At 36.7% G+C, this 18,885-nt stretch overlaps 1 protein-coding gene across 1 annotated transcript in view; it reads right to left on the bottom strand.

Moving 5' to 3' along the window:
• Positions 1-18,885, bottom strand: part of LOC111087199 — a gene marked incomplete at its 5' end in the record, with an annotated part of 183,551 nt that overhangs the window by 156,034 nt on the left and 8,632 nt on the right. The window contains one exon of the mRNA XM_022393042.1: positions 18,018-18,087. Coding sequence (XP_022248750.1) covers positions 18,018-18,087 — 70 coding nt within the window. The remainder of the gene's footprint in view (positions 1-18,017; positions 18,088-18,885) is intronic.

Raw genomic sequence — 18,885 nt, 5'->3', positions numbered from 1 at the left:
GGCAAATCAGTGGGAAGGAAGGGTGGGAAGTTGGTGAAAGGAAGTGAGTACCCATCAGAAATATATTTTCAGTGTTAGAAAATGTTAACTTCTGAAACAGTACAACCTCCACTCCCCCTTACCTAGAATCCCACAATAGAAGGTGGAGGGCTGATGAAGGCACAAAAACAAATAATCAAGTGGAGAGCAACAACTATGAAAAAAAGCAGGTGTGCCACAAATAAAATATGAGGCAAACCTGTGGGGTATAGCATTACTTCTGGAACTGGTATGCTCTTCACCCAGTAAAAAAATAAGACATTTAGGTCAAAAATGAATAGAATATGTAGCTAGGGCTAGCAGACCATATATGAAAAGGCCAAGTTCAGTCTGCCCAGATGAAAAACATCCAGGGGAAGCACCTTGGGATAAAACATATTATTTCAAGTGCAGTCCAAAGACAAAAACAACATGGAAGCGCCTTGCATTGGTTTGTAAAATCAACAAATGTGGTCCGCCCAGGCAAAAATATCCAGGGGAAGTACCTTGGATTGATATGATACCTCTATGGTCCACCACTCCAGCAACTGGGAACCAGAAGTGGCAAGGGCCCCTGTGATCCACTAGAAGAAAGGGGGGGAGATGCATTAATGGGGGGTCCAGAGGAAAAACCCACTGGACACAGTACTATGGGTATCTGGGTTTCCCTATTTTAAAAAGTAGAAAGACTTGGTAGTAAGAATCAAGAGTCAGGGTCAGTGGGGATGGCAAAAATTCCTATCCATGAGTGATGGTCCTCAGGAGATACACATAGATACATATTGATTTAAAAAAGTGATATACAGATACACCATCAGAAAAGCATTCAGTTGTCTTACAGAAACACCCCATCTCCACAGTGAGTGTCAGAGAAGTATACAGATATAGTGCTAAGATATTAAATTCAGCATACCTGACCAAGAAACACCTGCAACCAGGTGGGATCCTGAAATATGATTTATAAGCATCAATAAAAAAATAATGATAATATGATGACTCACCCCAGTCACAGGTGAACAGATGTGTGTAGAATTACCACAGGAGGAGGGTGATATCTGTCAACGAAGACATAGTGAAATTGTGCAGAGAAAGAGTGTCAAAAGTAGAAGTTGTCCACATACTGTCCTGAATGATCTTCTCCAAACAACAGCAGTGTTGAGCAGCTAAAGATAGAGTTAGACGACAAATTTGTTGTGAAGAAACAATATGTAGATGGTGACTGGCCAGAGACACATCCAAATACACCAGGTGTAGGAGTTGATGAACCCAACCCATGACTGTAATAGGAGAAATATCAGGGGAAACAGGAATGCCATGGAACAATTAGACAGGAATGAAAACAATGAAAGGAGACAGTACAAACCAAACAATAGAGTAGGAAATGAACTGGACAAAGGAGATGATCCAGAAAAGAAAAGACAAAACAACCTTGCCAGGAGGGGGAGTATTGAGGTCATAAGAGAAACGTGACAAGGAACAAATTGCAATGAATTCAAAGGGGGAACCAGACAAGATAGGAAGAACAACATGGAGATTCCAATGTGGCAAAACAAAGAAAACATGTTGGATGAACCAGACGAAGAAATGGAACAACCCAGTGAAGAAAAAACACAATAAAAGAGGAAGAAAGGAGGGAGTTCTACATGGTAGCTCTATACAGAGCAACAGTTGAAACAGACATACCCTGAACAAACAACCAGATTAACAGCCAGGATAGGTGAGGAACAGAAGAACAGGAGGGTTAGAAACCATGGGAAATAGACCAAAGAATGAAGCAAGACTTATGCCTCTGGTACATAGACAAAGAGTAGAGCAAAAGGTGTAGGCAATGAAAGATGCGACACAAGGGTTGATTCCCTGAGCTAAGACATGGGACTGGACAAAAGACATACAGCAAGATACAACATGGTGACACTGGGATGAAAAACAACAGATTGCAATGAAAATAAAAATGGGCTTGGTCTGTTGCTCCAGCAGGAGCCAGAGCATGGGTAACTATGTTGGAGTTGGCCAAACCTGAGCAACCAACAGAACACAAGGAGTGGACTAGATAAGGGAAAAGACCCAGAATAGGAGAAATCAGAATAGAGGGTAGGCATATAAGAGCAAGCCCCTGAGCTTTAAGAAGGAGTGTAGAGACATTTGGATGAAAAAACGTCAGATCGTGGATGACTGATGAACAGACAGGACAGAGAAAAGGATATAGGGCCAGAGCAGAAGGAACCACATCTGAGCACCCAATACAGAAGAACCTGCAGAGCACAACAAGGTCTGGTCTGGATAAGTCAAATTGGAGGGTAGGCATATAGATGAAGACTCCTCCAATCTGGACAGAAAGCATCTATCTCCACAGTTGAAGGGTGAGGAACTTAAGACAAAAATAAAGGAAAAAAGTGTGACATACCAGTGAATGGAAACACATGCAAATATGCAGTGCTCCCTGTTGAGAACACACCCACAGAAAAATGTGAGGATGAAGAGACCACACTGTGAAGAATCTGGTGGGGACATGATAAGAGATCGGACCCAAGAATCATGACTCAGGGAACATGACCCACTAGAATAGTCATGTCAAGGCCACTGTCCCAGTACACAAAATCCAGAATATGACCAGATAGAGATCGGAACATGGTTCCCCCTTTCTTAATGATAAGGCTGATGATAGTGGAATTGTCAGAAAGAACCATAACCACCCTCCCCTGCAGGAAAGAAAGGAAAGGATACAGAGCCCAATGAACTGCCAAACTAACAGGATGTAGATATGGAGAGTATCTTCCTTGACTGACCACCAACCCAAAAACTCAGGGGAATCGAGGAAAGTGGATGGTCCAAGGGATTGTGAGGAAAGTTCCACTGGTCGAGAATTATCCAATGAAGGGAATGCATGTATGACCAACCCAAGGGAGTGAGCACTTCCAAGGAAGACCACATCCAAAAAGAGAGAGAACCTTACGGATATAGAGAGAAGGAGAAGGGATGGTAAACATGACTGCCTGCTCAATATCCTGAACCCAAAGTGGAGAAGGCTGGGCTCAACCAAAAATGGAAGTAAAGAGAACCCCCCAAATGAATAAGATACTGTAAAAGGGTAGTAAAAGACTTCTCCAACCACAAAAGAAACCCCACCTGAGAAGCATCACAAAGAAGGAAGTGGGTGTGAATGACAGACGAAGCACAGGAAGAGGCGAAAAGATGCCTGTCATCCATGAAATGTGAATCTGAAGACCCAACAAGCAAAGATGATGTGCAAAAGAGCATATCACACCACAAAACACAAACAGAACTGAAGAAAGACAGTCTGTGAGTGCCCAGAACAGATAGGCAAGACTCACATAGAGGAACCAAAGAAAAGAATGTGACACTGGGGCATAAAAACCCATCAAAGTGAGAAGCAAGACTCCATGGTCAAGTGAGTCATCTCCAGATAAGTATACAGCCAGAACAGATCAAGAAATGGACTCTAAACTCCCATGTATAGGGAGACAAATAAGGACAGGAGTAAACTATTGGTTGAGTGGGCTCCACACGTTAGATAGCTCTATTTTATAGTAGGACACAAACAGACTAGGCAAGACAACTGGACAAGGTATGACCCTGAAGAGGAGATCTGGGAAGTGAGTAGAGAGGATCAAAATGGAAGTCGGAAACCCTCATAGAGAACCCATAAAAAAGAACAGAACTGGCATGAAGTGTAGCCAAAAAGACACATAAACTAAAGAAAGTACACGGAACTAATGAACTAACAAAAACTTAGAAATGTGTAGTCTATAAAGAGATTAAAAGTAACATACCTGCAAAACTAAGAAAAAATCGACCTAAAACATAAAACAATAAGTAACACTTAAAGTACAAAACTATTAAGGGACTGACAAGAATACAATACCCTTAAACATAGAACGTTTAAGTTGACTCAAAGAAACTATAAGACAAAGGACACAAAAAGAAAACTTACCCTAAAGAACATGAGAATAAAAAGTCACCCAGTTAACAAAAACAAAGTTTGACTCAAGACTTATGTCCCAGTTAGATGTGACTAGTCGTAAAGATACAGAAAATGGAAATTATGACTAAATAACATTAACAGTAAAAAAATGTAAAATATTAAACGAAATTATTGCAAGAAACAAACTCCAAATGCAAGTTGTAAACTAAAGTAACCTTGATGGTAAAAGAAGTATAAAATTCAAACATTTGTTCATGACAAAGTTATTGGCACTTTTTTCATTAAAAGTTTGTAAAACCTCAATAGAATTTAATTAAAAATATATTAATAAGTTAAAAACCATTTCACAGTAATTAATCTGCATATAAACTCACACGTCTATACACGAGAATGCCAACCGAGAATGTGAGGATTGTGCAGCAATGATAGAGAGTTACCTGCACTAGTATAGAGGGTGCAATGGGATTGGTGGAGGGTGGTCACATAATCAGCACATGTTGCTGCAATGATGCAAAATATTTAGAGATATAAAAGACAGGTGCACTGTTCAAAAAATTTTACCAATGCCTAGAGGGCATATGAAGATTGAGATAGCTATGGGGGAAGAGAGAGGTAGTACTATTTTAGAAAACCAAAATACAAAATTTCTAGTAGTTTAATCAACAATCTTTATACAAAAAACAAAATGACTTAAATAATTTCAAACATTTGTTCATGACAAAGGTATTGGCATTTTTTCATTAAAAGTTTGTAAAACCTCAATAGAATTTAATTACAAATATATTAATAAGCTAAAAATCATTTCACAGTAATTAATCTGCATATAAACTCAACAGCAGAAAAAAAAGTTAATGATTACCAAAATTTCTTAAAGGAAAACTTTTAGGCAACAAAACAGATGATGGTAAAAACAAAGAAATTGTATTCATACTTTAAAAATGCATTTGTAACAGACTACTACAAAGGAAATAGCGATACAACAGTACCAAAAAATATGGAGTATTAAAATCCACAACAAAAGCAATAAACAAAAAGAACTACAGAACAAATTCAAATAAGATGTTTGAAAGAAATGTAAAAAAGTTTTAGAAGCACCACAATAATAGTCCATGATAAAACTGTACAAAGGCACATGAACATAAAAGAGTTGTATGCATATCAAACTTGTTGAAAACCACTTTTAAGGTAAATTCATAAAACAAATCATATAAAATTTGCCAAGAAATATGAACAGGAATCTGAAGCATTCCTCCACAAAATTCTCTAGTTAGGTGAGACTAAAATATAACCTTTCCCCTAAAATAGACCACAGTATATATACAGTATGTGTGAAAGAAAAAATGGAAAGCCTTCAAAAAGAAATACCTTGCACCTACTGTTAAAAATGGAAGTGGCTCAATTATGGAGGTGTTTTAGCAGTTCAAGGACTGGAGACATTCATGTGATTAAAGAGCAATTGAATGCAGCCTTGTACGAATACATTCAACAATTTACAATGATACAATCTGCTCATAGGCTAATTGATGGGTTTATCTTCCAACATGACAATGACCCAAAGCATACAGATTATTCACAAAAACAGGAAAAATGATTTTTCAAGTTATGCAAGTATGGGAATGTTGGTAATAAACAGTTTGCATCAAAAAGTTATAATTTTCCTATACTGAAAATATACTTCCAATAGGTTCTTACACCACTGACATCAATAGTTATTCTTGTTCAGTGCTGCCCTCTATATGAAAATTTTTTGTTGCACATGCCACAAGCTTTGAAGCTCCCATCCATCTGTTCCAATTTGCCTCACATGCAAATTATCATGTGAAAACCCTCCACCAATAGGAGTAGGACATACTTTCTTGACACGTGTGACTCCCTCTATTCAATTCTACCAAACTATAAATTTGAGTTTTGGCAGAAAATGGAAGCATTAATTTTCAGTGAGGAGGAATAGTGGGAAGTGTAAGCACAGGTAAGTACCTATCAGAAACATATTTTCAATATAGAAATATTATAACTCCCAATATGGTACATTACCTCCTCTCACATAAATTGCACTTCTTAGGTCTTCAAGAAATTAATGCCGTGTTTTGGAACTCTCTCATTAACCACCCTCCAAAAAAACGTACATCACATACATTAGTGTAGCCTATACAATGTGTACAGCTTAGTATACTCTAATCCCTCATAATGATGGTACACAATGAGACACACATTCGGCATGTAATGCTGTTTGAATACAAGAAGGGAAATAATGCCTCTGTAGCCACAAAGAATATCAAAGAAGTTTATGGAAATGTCTTGAATGTGCGTAAATGTCAACGATGGTTCAGAAAATTTCATTCAGGTGACTTTATCCTTTAAAACTGTGATGGCAGGGGCCGACACATTAGAATTGATATTGATGCTCTGAAGATACTTGTTGAGTCTAACCCAAAGCACACAATCATGAAATGGCCCTGAAATTGCACGTCTCTCATGAAACAATACGTAAACATCTAAAGAATATGGGAAAACTCCATAAAGAAGGTGTTTGGGTGCCTCACAAACTCTCCGATGATCATCGTTTCCAACGTATGAATGTTGCTTTGTCTCTTCTGGCACATAATGTGCGTGAACCATTTTTGGACAGAATTGTCACCGGTGATGAAAAATGGATTATCTATGCGGATATTAAACGCCAAAAACAATGGTTCAGTCCTAGACAAAAACCACTTCTGACCCCAAAACCTGGACTCCATCCACAAAAAAGTTATGTTTGCATTTGGTGGGACATCAAAAGAGTACTTCATTTCGAACTCCTCAATCCACAGCGAACTGTCAATGCAGAGATCTATAGTCAGCAACTGGAACATTTAAATCAAGCCCTACATCAGCAATGCCCTTCACTCGTCAATCAAAAAGGTGTTCTTCTCCACGACAATGCATATCCACATGTGGCACATTTGTTGCAACACAAAATTATGGAGTTGGGTTTGAAAGTTCTCTCCCCCCCCCCCCACCATATTTTCCAGATATGGCACCATCAGATTACCATCTTTTTCATTCCCTGCAACAGCATCTAAATGGAAACATATGCAAATGTGGAAGGTGTTAAAGAAAACATCAACATGTTTTTTGCTTCAAAGCCAAGTGATTTCTTTAATCAGGGCATTAACAACCTCGTTGTACAATGGAAAAGCGACATCAATAAGAATGAAGACTATTTCATTTACTAAGTGTTTTGTTTCGATATAAAAATTGTTTGGGTTTTTTCATCTAAAAAATAGTGACATTAATTTCTTGACAACCTAATAGAATCTCACACTGAATACATGGAGGGATCAGTGCTAGGGAAAGAAAGAAGCATCTTTCAAAACTGTCTGAAGGACACTCCCCAAGAGGAGATCTTCAGATTTAAATATCATACATGGGAGACTGCACTACTTCTGAACCAGGTATAATCTTTGCCCATTGTGGAAAGATGTTGGATATATGGGCAGAAAAAGAACTCCTAACATACAATATTTATTAAACTCAATCCCAGACATCATAAAAGTGGGTAAGATTAAAAGGATGTGCCACTAGGTGTAGAGTTGCTAGGGAATGATAGACCATACACGGCAAGACAACTACATCCAAAACCCAAACAAATGCTGGGAACCGACATCCACGAGGGGATAGAATGAGGATAATACCGTTGGTAAGTCAACTACAACCCAAAACCCGGCCACTGGGTACTGACATCCATGTGGGGGTAGGAAAGAGGATCATACCATCTTCAACTCAAGTTCATGAGACTGGAAACCCGATATCTGGCATGGAAAAGATGTCTGGGTAATGTAACCCATCTCACTCAAATTTAAAATGTCAGGAACTGCCCCAAGCACAGTAACATCCTTGGAATAACAAGAACATAGTGAGATAGTGGAAGGAGAAGAACCATAGCAATCTGCAAGTACCTCCATCATGATCCACAACATGGATGGACTAACGAGAGTATAAATGAGTGAGGGAATAGAGAGATTTATAATACAGGTGTAAGGAATTATGTTGATTGGTTCAGCTCTAACTACAAAATCCAGCCACTGGGAACTAACATCTATGTGGGCGTAGAATGAGGGATCCCACTCAAAGGGGTGAACTTCAATTCTGATGGCTCACTCCCATGTTACATAGTGGAGGGTATCTTGTAATCTACACCATCAGAACACCACCACCCTACATTCAACTGAATGGTTTTATAATCATATATCATTTGTATTTCATTAGCACATTTAAGAGGATGTCTCCATGTCCACAACCCCAGTGGCTTGGAACTGGAAAGTGGTAAGGACTCTTAAACTCCACTAAAAGAAAAAAAGGGGGAGGGACACATGATGGAGAGTCTGGAGGAATGACAATACTTGAGACAGTGTAATGGGTGACTACAAATCCGTATTTTGAAAAGCAGACCATACCAATTTATTCAATACAATGTATGGCAGGATATGGGCAGCTATCTTGTGCTTTACCCATGTAGTTCATGGGTGAGTATGGTCTTGGATGGGCAATCTAATGAAACAAACATATCACGAAGATAAACCTACAAGCAATCTTGTGGAACGTCCCATCACAGCAGTGTGCATTTTCTGGCCATGGAAATCATAATATGTAAGTCGACATGGTCTTACAGTGTAGATCTGAACAGTTAAAGAATACCTGGTCAGGCACCACTCGCCACAGAGTGAGATCGAGACGAGGAGGAGTAGCAACAAACAAAAATAAAGAAAAGGGAAAAAGGCCACTGAAAAAAAAGAAAATAGAAATAAAAGATAACTTACCCAGTCAAAGTCTCATTGAAGTCTGAAGAATGGCTACAGGCAGAAGACGATAACCCAAAGATGAAGATCCCATGATCCGATGCAAACAGTGAAATATGAACATATGTGGATAGGTCCATATGCCTAAATGAAGAATTTCCTACAAGGGACAATGAAGATGAGATGCCAATGAAAAGGTAAAGTGTCTGATTTGATAAGAAGATACTTGGAACAAAGTATGGAAAGAAAACGATAAAGAAGAATAAGCCAACCAAATTAAATGCTGAATCCAACTGGTGAGGGTGGAAGGAGAAAGATCACGAACACAGGATGTCTGCCAAGGAATAAATAACTGGGAACAGGCACCATGGAAGGAAGCTGTGTGGGCAATATAACAATGAAGACCACATACAAAACATAGAAATCTATCCAGATCAGACCGAAAATAAAGGTGGGAAATGGAAGGAACAGAAATCAGCAAAAAGGAGGAGTTACCCTCTTGAGCTACCAACGTTTTGGGAAGGTTTGTTTGTTTGTAATTAAGCACAAAGCTACACAATGGGCTATCTGTGCTCTGCCCACCACTGGTATCGAAACCTGGATTCTAGTGTTGTAAGTCCACAGACATACCGCTGTGCCACTGGGGGGCTTTGGGAAGGAAAGAATGATCCAGATAAAGGAGAATATATGTGGAATGATAAAGAGTACATGAAACATTGATGGCAAATAAATCTGATCTCTGATATCCACAGTGAAGGACCAACAGCCCTCCGAGGTGGGCAACAAATCCAGAATGATTGCATCAATAAGGAAAGAGTAGAAGAAGTAAACTCTCTAAGGTATCAGGAAAAACTAAAAGTATGGGACAAAGTAGGCTGTTCCACTTACGTTGATAAACCTCCCTAGATGAAGGGCGAATAGAACTAGCTAGAAAAAAAGATACCGGTCGGAACAAACCAGATCTCCTCACCAAGGACTGGATAAAAATCAGACGTGAAGACGAGGGACAGGAAGGGCTGGATGAAATACCAGTGACCAAGGCTGACAAAGAAGGGATAGAGTAAGAGGAAGAGGTAACGGATGGGTAGTTTGGAGCTGGAGTAACCACAGGAACCACAGTTGAGCTGGCCAGTAATGAGCAATCAGGACCTTACAAGGAGTAGCATGGATGATTGAAATCACCCTGTGAAGAATATTAAGGGGAGGATAGATATACAGGTCCAATCCTGACAGAAAGCATCTACAACAAGAGTAAGAGGATGAGTAACTGGAGACCAAAACAGAGCCAATTTGGTGTTGAGGGGCATGGCAAATGCATCAAGGTGAGTAGTATCCCATTGAAGGCAAAGTAACTGGAAAACATGAGGATTGAGAGACCACTCCATCGGATACACTCTCTTTGGACACGAAAGCTGATTTGCAACAAGATAGAAAGTACCTGAAACATGACATGCAATGATACGAATATCGAGCATGTGGGCCCAAAAAAATGTTCAAAAGTATGAAAACATAGGGACCAAAAACAGGTGCTGCCTTCATGATTAAGATAAGCAACCACTGTAGAATTGTTGAAATGGATCATTACCAGCTGATTCTTGGCCAGATGGAAAAAAAATCAACCAAAGCACAACATACAGCCAGAAGCTCCAGAATGTTTATGTGACAAAACCTCTCAGCTGCAGACCAATGTCCTGAAACTTCCTGTTGAACGACCCACATCCCCAGCACTGAAGGTAAGTGTCCATGAAAATGTGTAAATCCGGACATGGAGGAGGAAATGAGACACCTGCCAATGTGTGGCATGGAAGACCACATCCCCAAAAGTGACAGAACCTCACAATCTGTAATAGAGGGAGAGGTAAGGGTGTGAAAAACTGAAAGCTCTATCAAACAAAGTCAAAGAGAAAAAAGGTTCGGCCCAACTTAGATGGGTGTTGAAAAAAACACCCAAATGGATAAGATATTGGGTAGGCAAGACACAGCAAAATCCGGTGATAGAAAAAGGATATCAAAATTTTTGTCAGCCTGAATAGGCTCGGTTTGTTCAGGAGGAAATGTGGCACGTTCAGGAAAAAAAGAGGTTGATCCATATAACGATTAATCTCACAGTCAGTAATAGCAGATAAATCCAATGATGGGTCTTGCCCACCTGCAGCGTGTGTAATAGTGCTAGTACGAGGATACCTGAAGTGGTAATATTAACCTCAAAACTTATAGTTTAAATATAAAATCAAAAAGAAATGTTCAATGGAAAAATAAATTCGAGACTGAGAAAAAAAAAAGATTGTGAAATAAGTTAATTGAAAATTTTTAAACTATGTAAAGATAAAAAAAATGAAATTCCACTTTAGAAATTAAACTATTTAAATTCACAAATTCGATGAGCACCAAAAAAATGTCTTGACATGAGTACTGCCAAACAAGAAGCGATAGTTCAGTAGAAGTGAATAGAGGGAGTCACATGCATCAAGAGCGCATATTGTGCAATCATTGGTGGAGGGTTTTCGCATGATGATTTGCATGCAAGATGCATTGGAATCAGTCACTTCTAGATGGGTGGGAAATTCAAAGCTTGTGGCACGCACAAAAAGATTTTTTGCATATAGAGGACAGCACTGAACGAGAATAGCTATTTATGTGAGCAGAGGTAATGTACCATATCGGAAATAATTATTTGACTGAACAGTTATACATGTTCATTGATTTCAAGAAGCTTTTAATAAGAAGTACTAAATGGGCAGCAATTCCAAATTTAAACAGACATACTTAAGGTTATTTGTTGATAGCCTGTACACTATGTATCATAGTAAGATAGTCTCTCTCTATAATCATAATGTAACAGGTGCCATTAGTGATTGTGTGATACTATAATTCATTATAAACAGTTTATGATTATTTCTAACCTATAATAATTACCATTGTAAGCACTCATTCCAGAACCATATTAAATATGATGAATAAAAAATTTTAAATTTTAAACAGGGATTTGATTCCAAAGAATCATCACATTCTACTGACACAGCGTACATGAATCTCTTATCAAAGTTATTAAACAATGACTTATTTTGTTCTCAGGAACCTATGATCACAAATTAAAAAACGTACTTTAAACAATACTTTAAACCTACTAAAACAGCTACAAAATGTCTTTTGCATGCAGAAAATTTTAAATAGTAGAATATGTTAACCAACAAATCCTGTAAAAAATTAGTTACCTAAATTGATTTGAATCATTTCAGTTTTAAAAAGTATGTTGTGAACAATAACCTACAGAACAGTTCATACAAGTGTTGCAAACCACCCCTATAGTTAGTCATTTACCCTTAAAACCTGAGATTAATCAGACATACATGTGTAAAAATTTGTAACCATTACATACTTTCAAAGAAAATTAAAAAACATGGTCTGATTCATAGTATTTGGGAACTTCAAACCACAGATGAAGAGTTGAAATTTATTGCCAACAAGTCACAGACACCTACTGTAAAGAATCCTGCTCATACATACCATATATAAAAATAAAAATACTCGACAATCTGATTCATAGTTGAAGATTGAATATTTAAAGATCTCACACTAAATGATTTTGTGATCAGACTCATCACAAAAAATATTTTAAAAAAACAGTTATCTGTAAACCCAAAGCTAAAAGACTTTGGTAAACTAAAGAAATATTTTTGACCATCCTTGGGTGAAACAAAGTAAGCAAAAATTGCAATATTTGGATTTAATCCCTAATGCTTGAGATTGGTTAGGGTAACACAAATATATATTGAATTTTAAAGTTTAGAAAGTTTGTTCATCAGAAACTAACGTCACTGATAATCAAGACATGACACATTAATTTACCTGTAATTTACAAGGAATTCTTTTTAAATGATTCTACATTAAAATATTAAATAGTTCTACTCCATAACTGGAAATGTGACTTAACAAAAATTATAATGTAAAAATATTTTCACTGAATTGGTATCATACCATTCACTTACAACCTTAAGGACCATTTTAAACATATATGTTCTAGAAAAATTCAATATTCAGGTATATTTAAAAATATATTTTTCAAAATTTTCCATGCAGGTATCTACATTTAATTAATGTCCTTGCAAAAATCTATAAAACATACCTACACATGTTAAGAAAATAATTAGTACACAAATATTTTGTGTAAATCACAAATACAAAACCATATCTAATTATTCAAAAACAATATCAATATAATTTATATCCTTTTATATACATTTCAGAAAATTTTACCAGCAATATCAACATTAAACAATGTTTCCACAATTTTTTTGCCTATTTCTGCAAATATTTTCCAATAGCCCAACACTGGTTCTTCGGGTAGCAGTAACTCTTGGGTAAATAATCCTGCTCAGAAAATAAAGATAAAAAATATTATATACAATTTTAAATATTTTACTGTAAAACAAAGAAAAAGCTGCTTATAATTTTAGTAGCTGTCAAGCACTTTTGCCACTATTTATATGATAAGAGTATTTATTGACAGTGTATGCATGCATCACATTGGATAACAACTTTGTAGCAGTTGATCTTCACTGTATGACACCAACCAGGTGTAATGGGATTACTAAGCTTTAACTACTTACTATGTTACGTCATGCAGTTATTGTATTGAGGAATTCAGGCTGTCTCATTTCTGTACATTTTTCTGAAGGTTTTCATTCACACATGTACTGCTTGATCACCAGCTCATGTGATGAATCAGACTTAAGTTATTATTGTATGTGAATGATTTAGTTTCAATATATTACTTATATTGACTTGAATATTGTGAATATAGTTTTCTTTAGATTGTTGGTTGTTTTTGTTATTCTAAACTGTGTTAAATACAATTTAATTAACCTTTCTGCTTGTATATAAGAACTATTACAGAGGTCAAAAAGGGTGGTTGCCTGTGTGTCAATGATATTATACGTACTTTGATGTGTAACATATGACTAGTATTTCTTGGTTATGTTTTGTGTCTATAGAATTAACCCACATAGTAACCTCCCCGAGTGTTTAGTGGAATATGCAATAAAAGAGTGGTTAAATGTTAGCACCCAACATTGGATTTGAACCCACAACTTTGAGATAAAGAGTCTCATGCTCTTCCATTAAACTATGATGGCAGAAAATGATGATGGTCTGTTCATATAAACCAGATGTGAAATGTGAAAAACAATCAAATTTTTAATCCCTTTTGTTGAAAAAGGTTAAAAGTAGCTCACAAGTTCACAAGATATCCTGCCATGGTGCAGACCAACAATCTCTGGTCAACCAGCTTGGAAAAGAAGTCTGAATGATGGGCAACAGAAGGAGGCAGAAGGTGCCTAACGAAAACATCACCCATGTAAGGGAAGAGAAAGAGTGAAAGGAAGAATCAAATGGTACAAAAAAAGGGCAAAACAATATGAAAACTTGCCTAATCAGCAAGGACAGGACAATCACACGTGTGAAGACTAAATGACAACATTTGCAGTAAAAATAGAAGAAGGTTGGAACTAGAGGCACCTCAACAATGGAGTAAAAAGAGGTGCCTAAGATGCCAGTAGGTGGAGAAGAGGAAACCAAGACAGAGCTGGCCAATAAAGTGTTACCAATAAGACTCATTAAGGAATATCACAGAATATCACCAAGACATATGGATGAAGACAGATAGCATAGAATAGGTACAGAAATGAAGAGACCAATACAGACTGAAGATGTCCATACCCATATCAGTTGGTTATGGCATTATGGTCCAAACTAACTGAGGTGACCATACACTCCATGACTTACAGATGAAATTGAGAAGGATGAGCTTGAATGAATTCTGAAGAGAAAAGGACTCTGGGGTGGATCAAATATAGTGTCAGAGTCACAAACAACCAAGTAAATAAGACCAGTCGTCCCAGACAAACAACTTCTCAGAGGAGAAGGGATGTGGCTGTAGAAGAGAACTACAGAGTAGAAACATAAAGTAACCATACATCTAGAAAGGAATAGAAATGATGGCTAAGAGTGTGGAGGTGGTGAACAAAAATCCTCATAACCTACCTGAAGACATAAAAAGCAACAGCCATGCCAAATGTTAGAGCCCCAAATTGGTATACCACATTGTGGTAGATGATCTGAAGGAAACATCATGATGATGGGGCTATTAGAATGTGAAGAAAGGCATCTTAGAAATTGAGCATCTTCATCCAAAGGGATGGGGAAAACAACCTTTTAGGAAAAAGAAATCCCTTATGCTGAAACTGGAGAATCATCTGAAGTGGTTCAGAAAAGAAATATGATGAGGGGATATAAGCCTCTAGTATTCATGGAAACAATGAATAGATGGGAAAAGTTACCCAGAGAGAGAGGCAAGTGACTCTATCACATTCAAAACCAGGAGTTCCAACACTGTGTCCTAAAGATGGTGGGGGGTGCTGAGGATTGGAAGGTGGAGAAAAACATTGAGGAAAGGGGAAGAGAAATAAAGAGAGAGACAGTAGGTAATAACTTGAGTGACCCAATGGCTGGCCATAAAGTGAGTCCACAGGTTAAGAAAGAAGAAAAAAGTGCCCCCACAGAACCTGAGCCAACCAGGCACAAAGAGATGTAGACATTATGTGGGACAGACAAAAGCTAACCCTCCAGAAGATGTGATGGTAAGAGGAGGTAGAGGGGGCAGGAAAAGGAAATAGGAGAAAGGACAAGAGTACATGAGCCAAGGAACATTAAGGGGAAGCATGGGAATGGGCAAGAAGGTGGAGGAAAGAAGTGAGAGAAAACTGATGGCAAGCAGCTTCCACCCGAGACTCCAAGGTGAGAAGTTCACCCCAAATACTGCATGGCAAATGGGTGGAGCAAGATGCAAGCCACATTGAAAGGATTTAGGAAGTAAGATACAAAGAAAAGGATGTCATGTCTAAATCAATCACACATTAACAATGTGAGGAGAGAAAGACAACACCCTGGCCTAATTAGGGAAAATGACCAAGCAGAGATACTCCAGAAAAACTATCTGAATCTAGATGGAGGGCTTCAGATAGGAGATAAAAAGAAAACTGAGAGCAAAAAAAATTAGCCCTGGTAAGGGATACTGGAGACAGAGGGTCAACCTAAGCAGGCACAAGGGATTCCATGGATTAAGGATCCAAAGAGGCAGAATAGTAGTGACCATAAGCAATGTTAAAGGAATTGTGGAAATTATTCATGTGAGGCAGAGAGTAGTGATAACAATGCTGAGACAAGAAGATCTTATTATGGATACTAAAGACAGGTGAAGAGGGAAAGAAGAAAACTATAAAATGAATACATGAAAGAAAAACTGTGAAGAAACATAGGAAATAGGAGAAAAGGGAAAGCATAGTATAAACCCAACACAATTAGCATAGAGAGAGAGAGAGTAATATGTTCCTCAACAAAGAATGGCAAGTTCAGAGCATATCCAGGCAATGGAAAGAGCTGGATAAAATTGTTGAGCTAAGGAATGGAGAACATAGAGGAACTTGGAAGACAGGCAAAATTTATTAATGGGGAAAACTGGCAGTAACATCTTCCATACACAAAAATCCTTCAGCATCCATAGACATGGTAGAAGCTGTGAGGAATTTTGAGACATTACGTTGTTGGGTTTTTTGAGTTCTGCAAATAAACATAGTAAGGGGCTTTAACTAGTCTTAATTCTAGATGAAATTCCAGCTTTGTGAACAGAATTAGAACCTCAGCAGGACAAAGCCACAAAAATGTGAGTTTGCAGGGTTGAACAATAATGAAAGGTAACCCTAACACAACTTGTGGTGTACCACTGTTCATAAATTAATAAAAATGAGAAATGAAATTATAAATCACATGAAAGTTAAAAATGAAGAATAGGCAAGTACTTAAAACAATAAATGGTCAGAAGACAGTAACTATGATAATAATTACCAAATCCAATCAAATCAGTGGCAGGTATGTGAGAAAGAGCTATTGTGTGAAAAGAGGTAAGTGAATCATTTTGAAACTAAAGATATATCTTATTTTACAAAAGTTTTTGAGTCTTTCCTTTAGTGTCCATGTTCAATTTATTTTTCTGCTCGTAAGTCTTTCCAAAACTCCCATGTTGCAGACTCTAGTTATATATCTAAGAAAAATATACACTGATCTTTGAGCTGAAAAATACATATTTCAGATGGTATTCTTTCATAATAACCTTTACTATTTGCAATATTTAATTAAGATCATTCCAGTACTCTTCAAATGCACAAAAGTGCGAACTGATGCAAACACAAAAAGTTATAGCCATATAGACCCTCAGCCTTACTGTAATGATATAAATTTAAGTAAAGTAAGTAATATAACTTTAAAATCTTCTAATAAATGATTCAGTACATTAATCAATTGCTTATGAAAGCTATTAGTATTTATGCTTATTCTAAAATAAAACTAATAAACATTTTAATCTCCAATTAAACAGTACTGACAATAAAATGTGTAACAAAAGTAAACACTTTTCGGAGTAAGTAATTCTTCTTTAACAGTCAGTTGCAAAAGAACAACATTAGTTAATAAGAGTAGCAGTAACACTGCCCTATGGGTGACTATTTGTGTTAGTAATTACTAATCGTAGTATTCATACCACATTAAAAAACAATTTAGAAAAGTGAACATTTTCTAAAAAATATTTTTTCTGGGAAGTACTGCATGGGAAAAGTGTTCGAATTGTGCTCTTTAGTCATATGCAACTCATTGCATCAAAATGATTCAATGTGCAGAGCTCAAAATTTTCATAAGTTTTACTCATATAAACTATAATGTTAAAAGTGGTACCGTTTATTGAAAAAATAATAGTTTTTAAGAACTCCAGTTTCTCAGTACTACATTTAAAAATTACATCAATAAAGATATAATTAAACCTTCATGTACAGTCCTAGTGAAAGTAATTTTCTTGTTGTGAGGACAGTACTTTTATTTAAAATTGTGTTCTGTTATAAAGAAATGGTTGTTGCATATTCCACAGTTATTTTTCTAATTGTCTGAATCTCGAATACCCAAAGTGTGAAATTTTTTATGGATTTGTATTTGTGGTGCCATTCAATAGAGATTTGGTTACATACGTCGATACTGACATACACGCTACATCTATTATAGTAAAGATGCAAAAATTTACCTGAGCCTGAAAAAGCTACTTGAATATATTTAGTCTACTTGTTTTGTTTTTATAATTAATACAATATTATTTTATGCTTAAACATTCTATAACACATAGTGCAATCTTCAAATGTGCATAATTCTTTTGCTTAAATTAACCCTATTTAAAATACCTTTTCTTGTTGTTACATTTAACCATTCTACTATTTTCGTCCCTTCAGGATCTTCAACTTGAACATTCATCTAAAAAAGAATGACATTTCATTTTAACATTTATCTAATATTCAATCAAGACTTTGCTAGTTATTCATATTGAAAGTAGTTAAGTTTAGTATGATACTGGTAAAATCACTGATGTTACATATACTATGCTAAAACACTACAAACCAGCCAGGTAAACACAAAATTATGTTGCAAATACATGAGTATTTCAAAACTATTATCTACTACCTATTTCACATTCATTACAGTATCTGAATATATTAAGCTCATATAGTATATTGACCATGATGTGTAGATCATAATCCTTGTACAACTCCTAACTGTATGTTTACTAACCCATAGCAACCTAATATTTAAAAAAAATGAATGACCAGCTTTTTGTATTATGCCTCATATCAGTATGGATGTATGTTTTAAATTTACACTAAGTAAGAGATTATTATGTCTGTTGAAAGCATTAATATACATTCTGTTAAAAGCATTAATATACATTCTGTTAAAAGCATTAATATACATTCTGTTGAAAGCATTAACATACATTTTGTTGAAAGTATTGATATTGTTATGACAGCGGAAGTCAAGTGACGCTGGTGGAGCATTGGCGCTAGTGCCGTGCGTGATGAGTTTCTCGAATGATCGGGGAAGTCCGAAATGCCCTCTTTGTTAGTATTTAAGCCTGGCAGAGAAAGCCATCAGGGTAAATGAAGAGAGAGCAGTAGTTACTTTGAGTTCTGAGCTAGTGAGCCGTAAGGTGTGTGTTTTGCACTCATCAAGAGCGAAGTTATCGAGATTTTGAATCGCTGTGATTTATAGTGTGTA

The sequence above is a fragment of the Limulus polyphemus genome, unplaced genomic scaffold (genome assembly GCF_000517525.1).
Source record: "Limulus polyphemus unplaced genomic scaffold, Limulus_polyphemus-2.1.2 Scaffold1863, whole genome shotgun sequence".
In the NCBI taxonomy this organism is placed as follows: Eukaryota; Metazoa; Arthropoda; class Merostomata; order Xiphosura; family Limulidae; genus Limulus; species Limulus polyphemus.
Note: the sequence above shows the minus strand (reverse complement) of the source record. Positions and strands in the feature narration are given on the sequence as shown.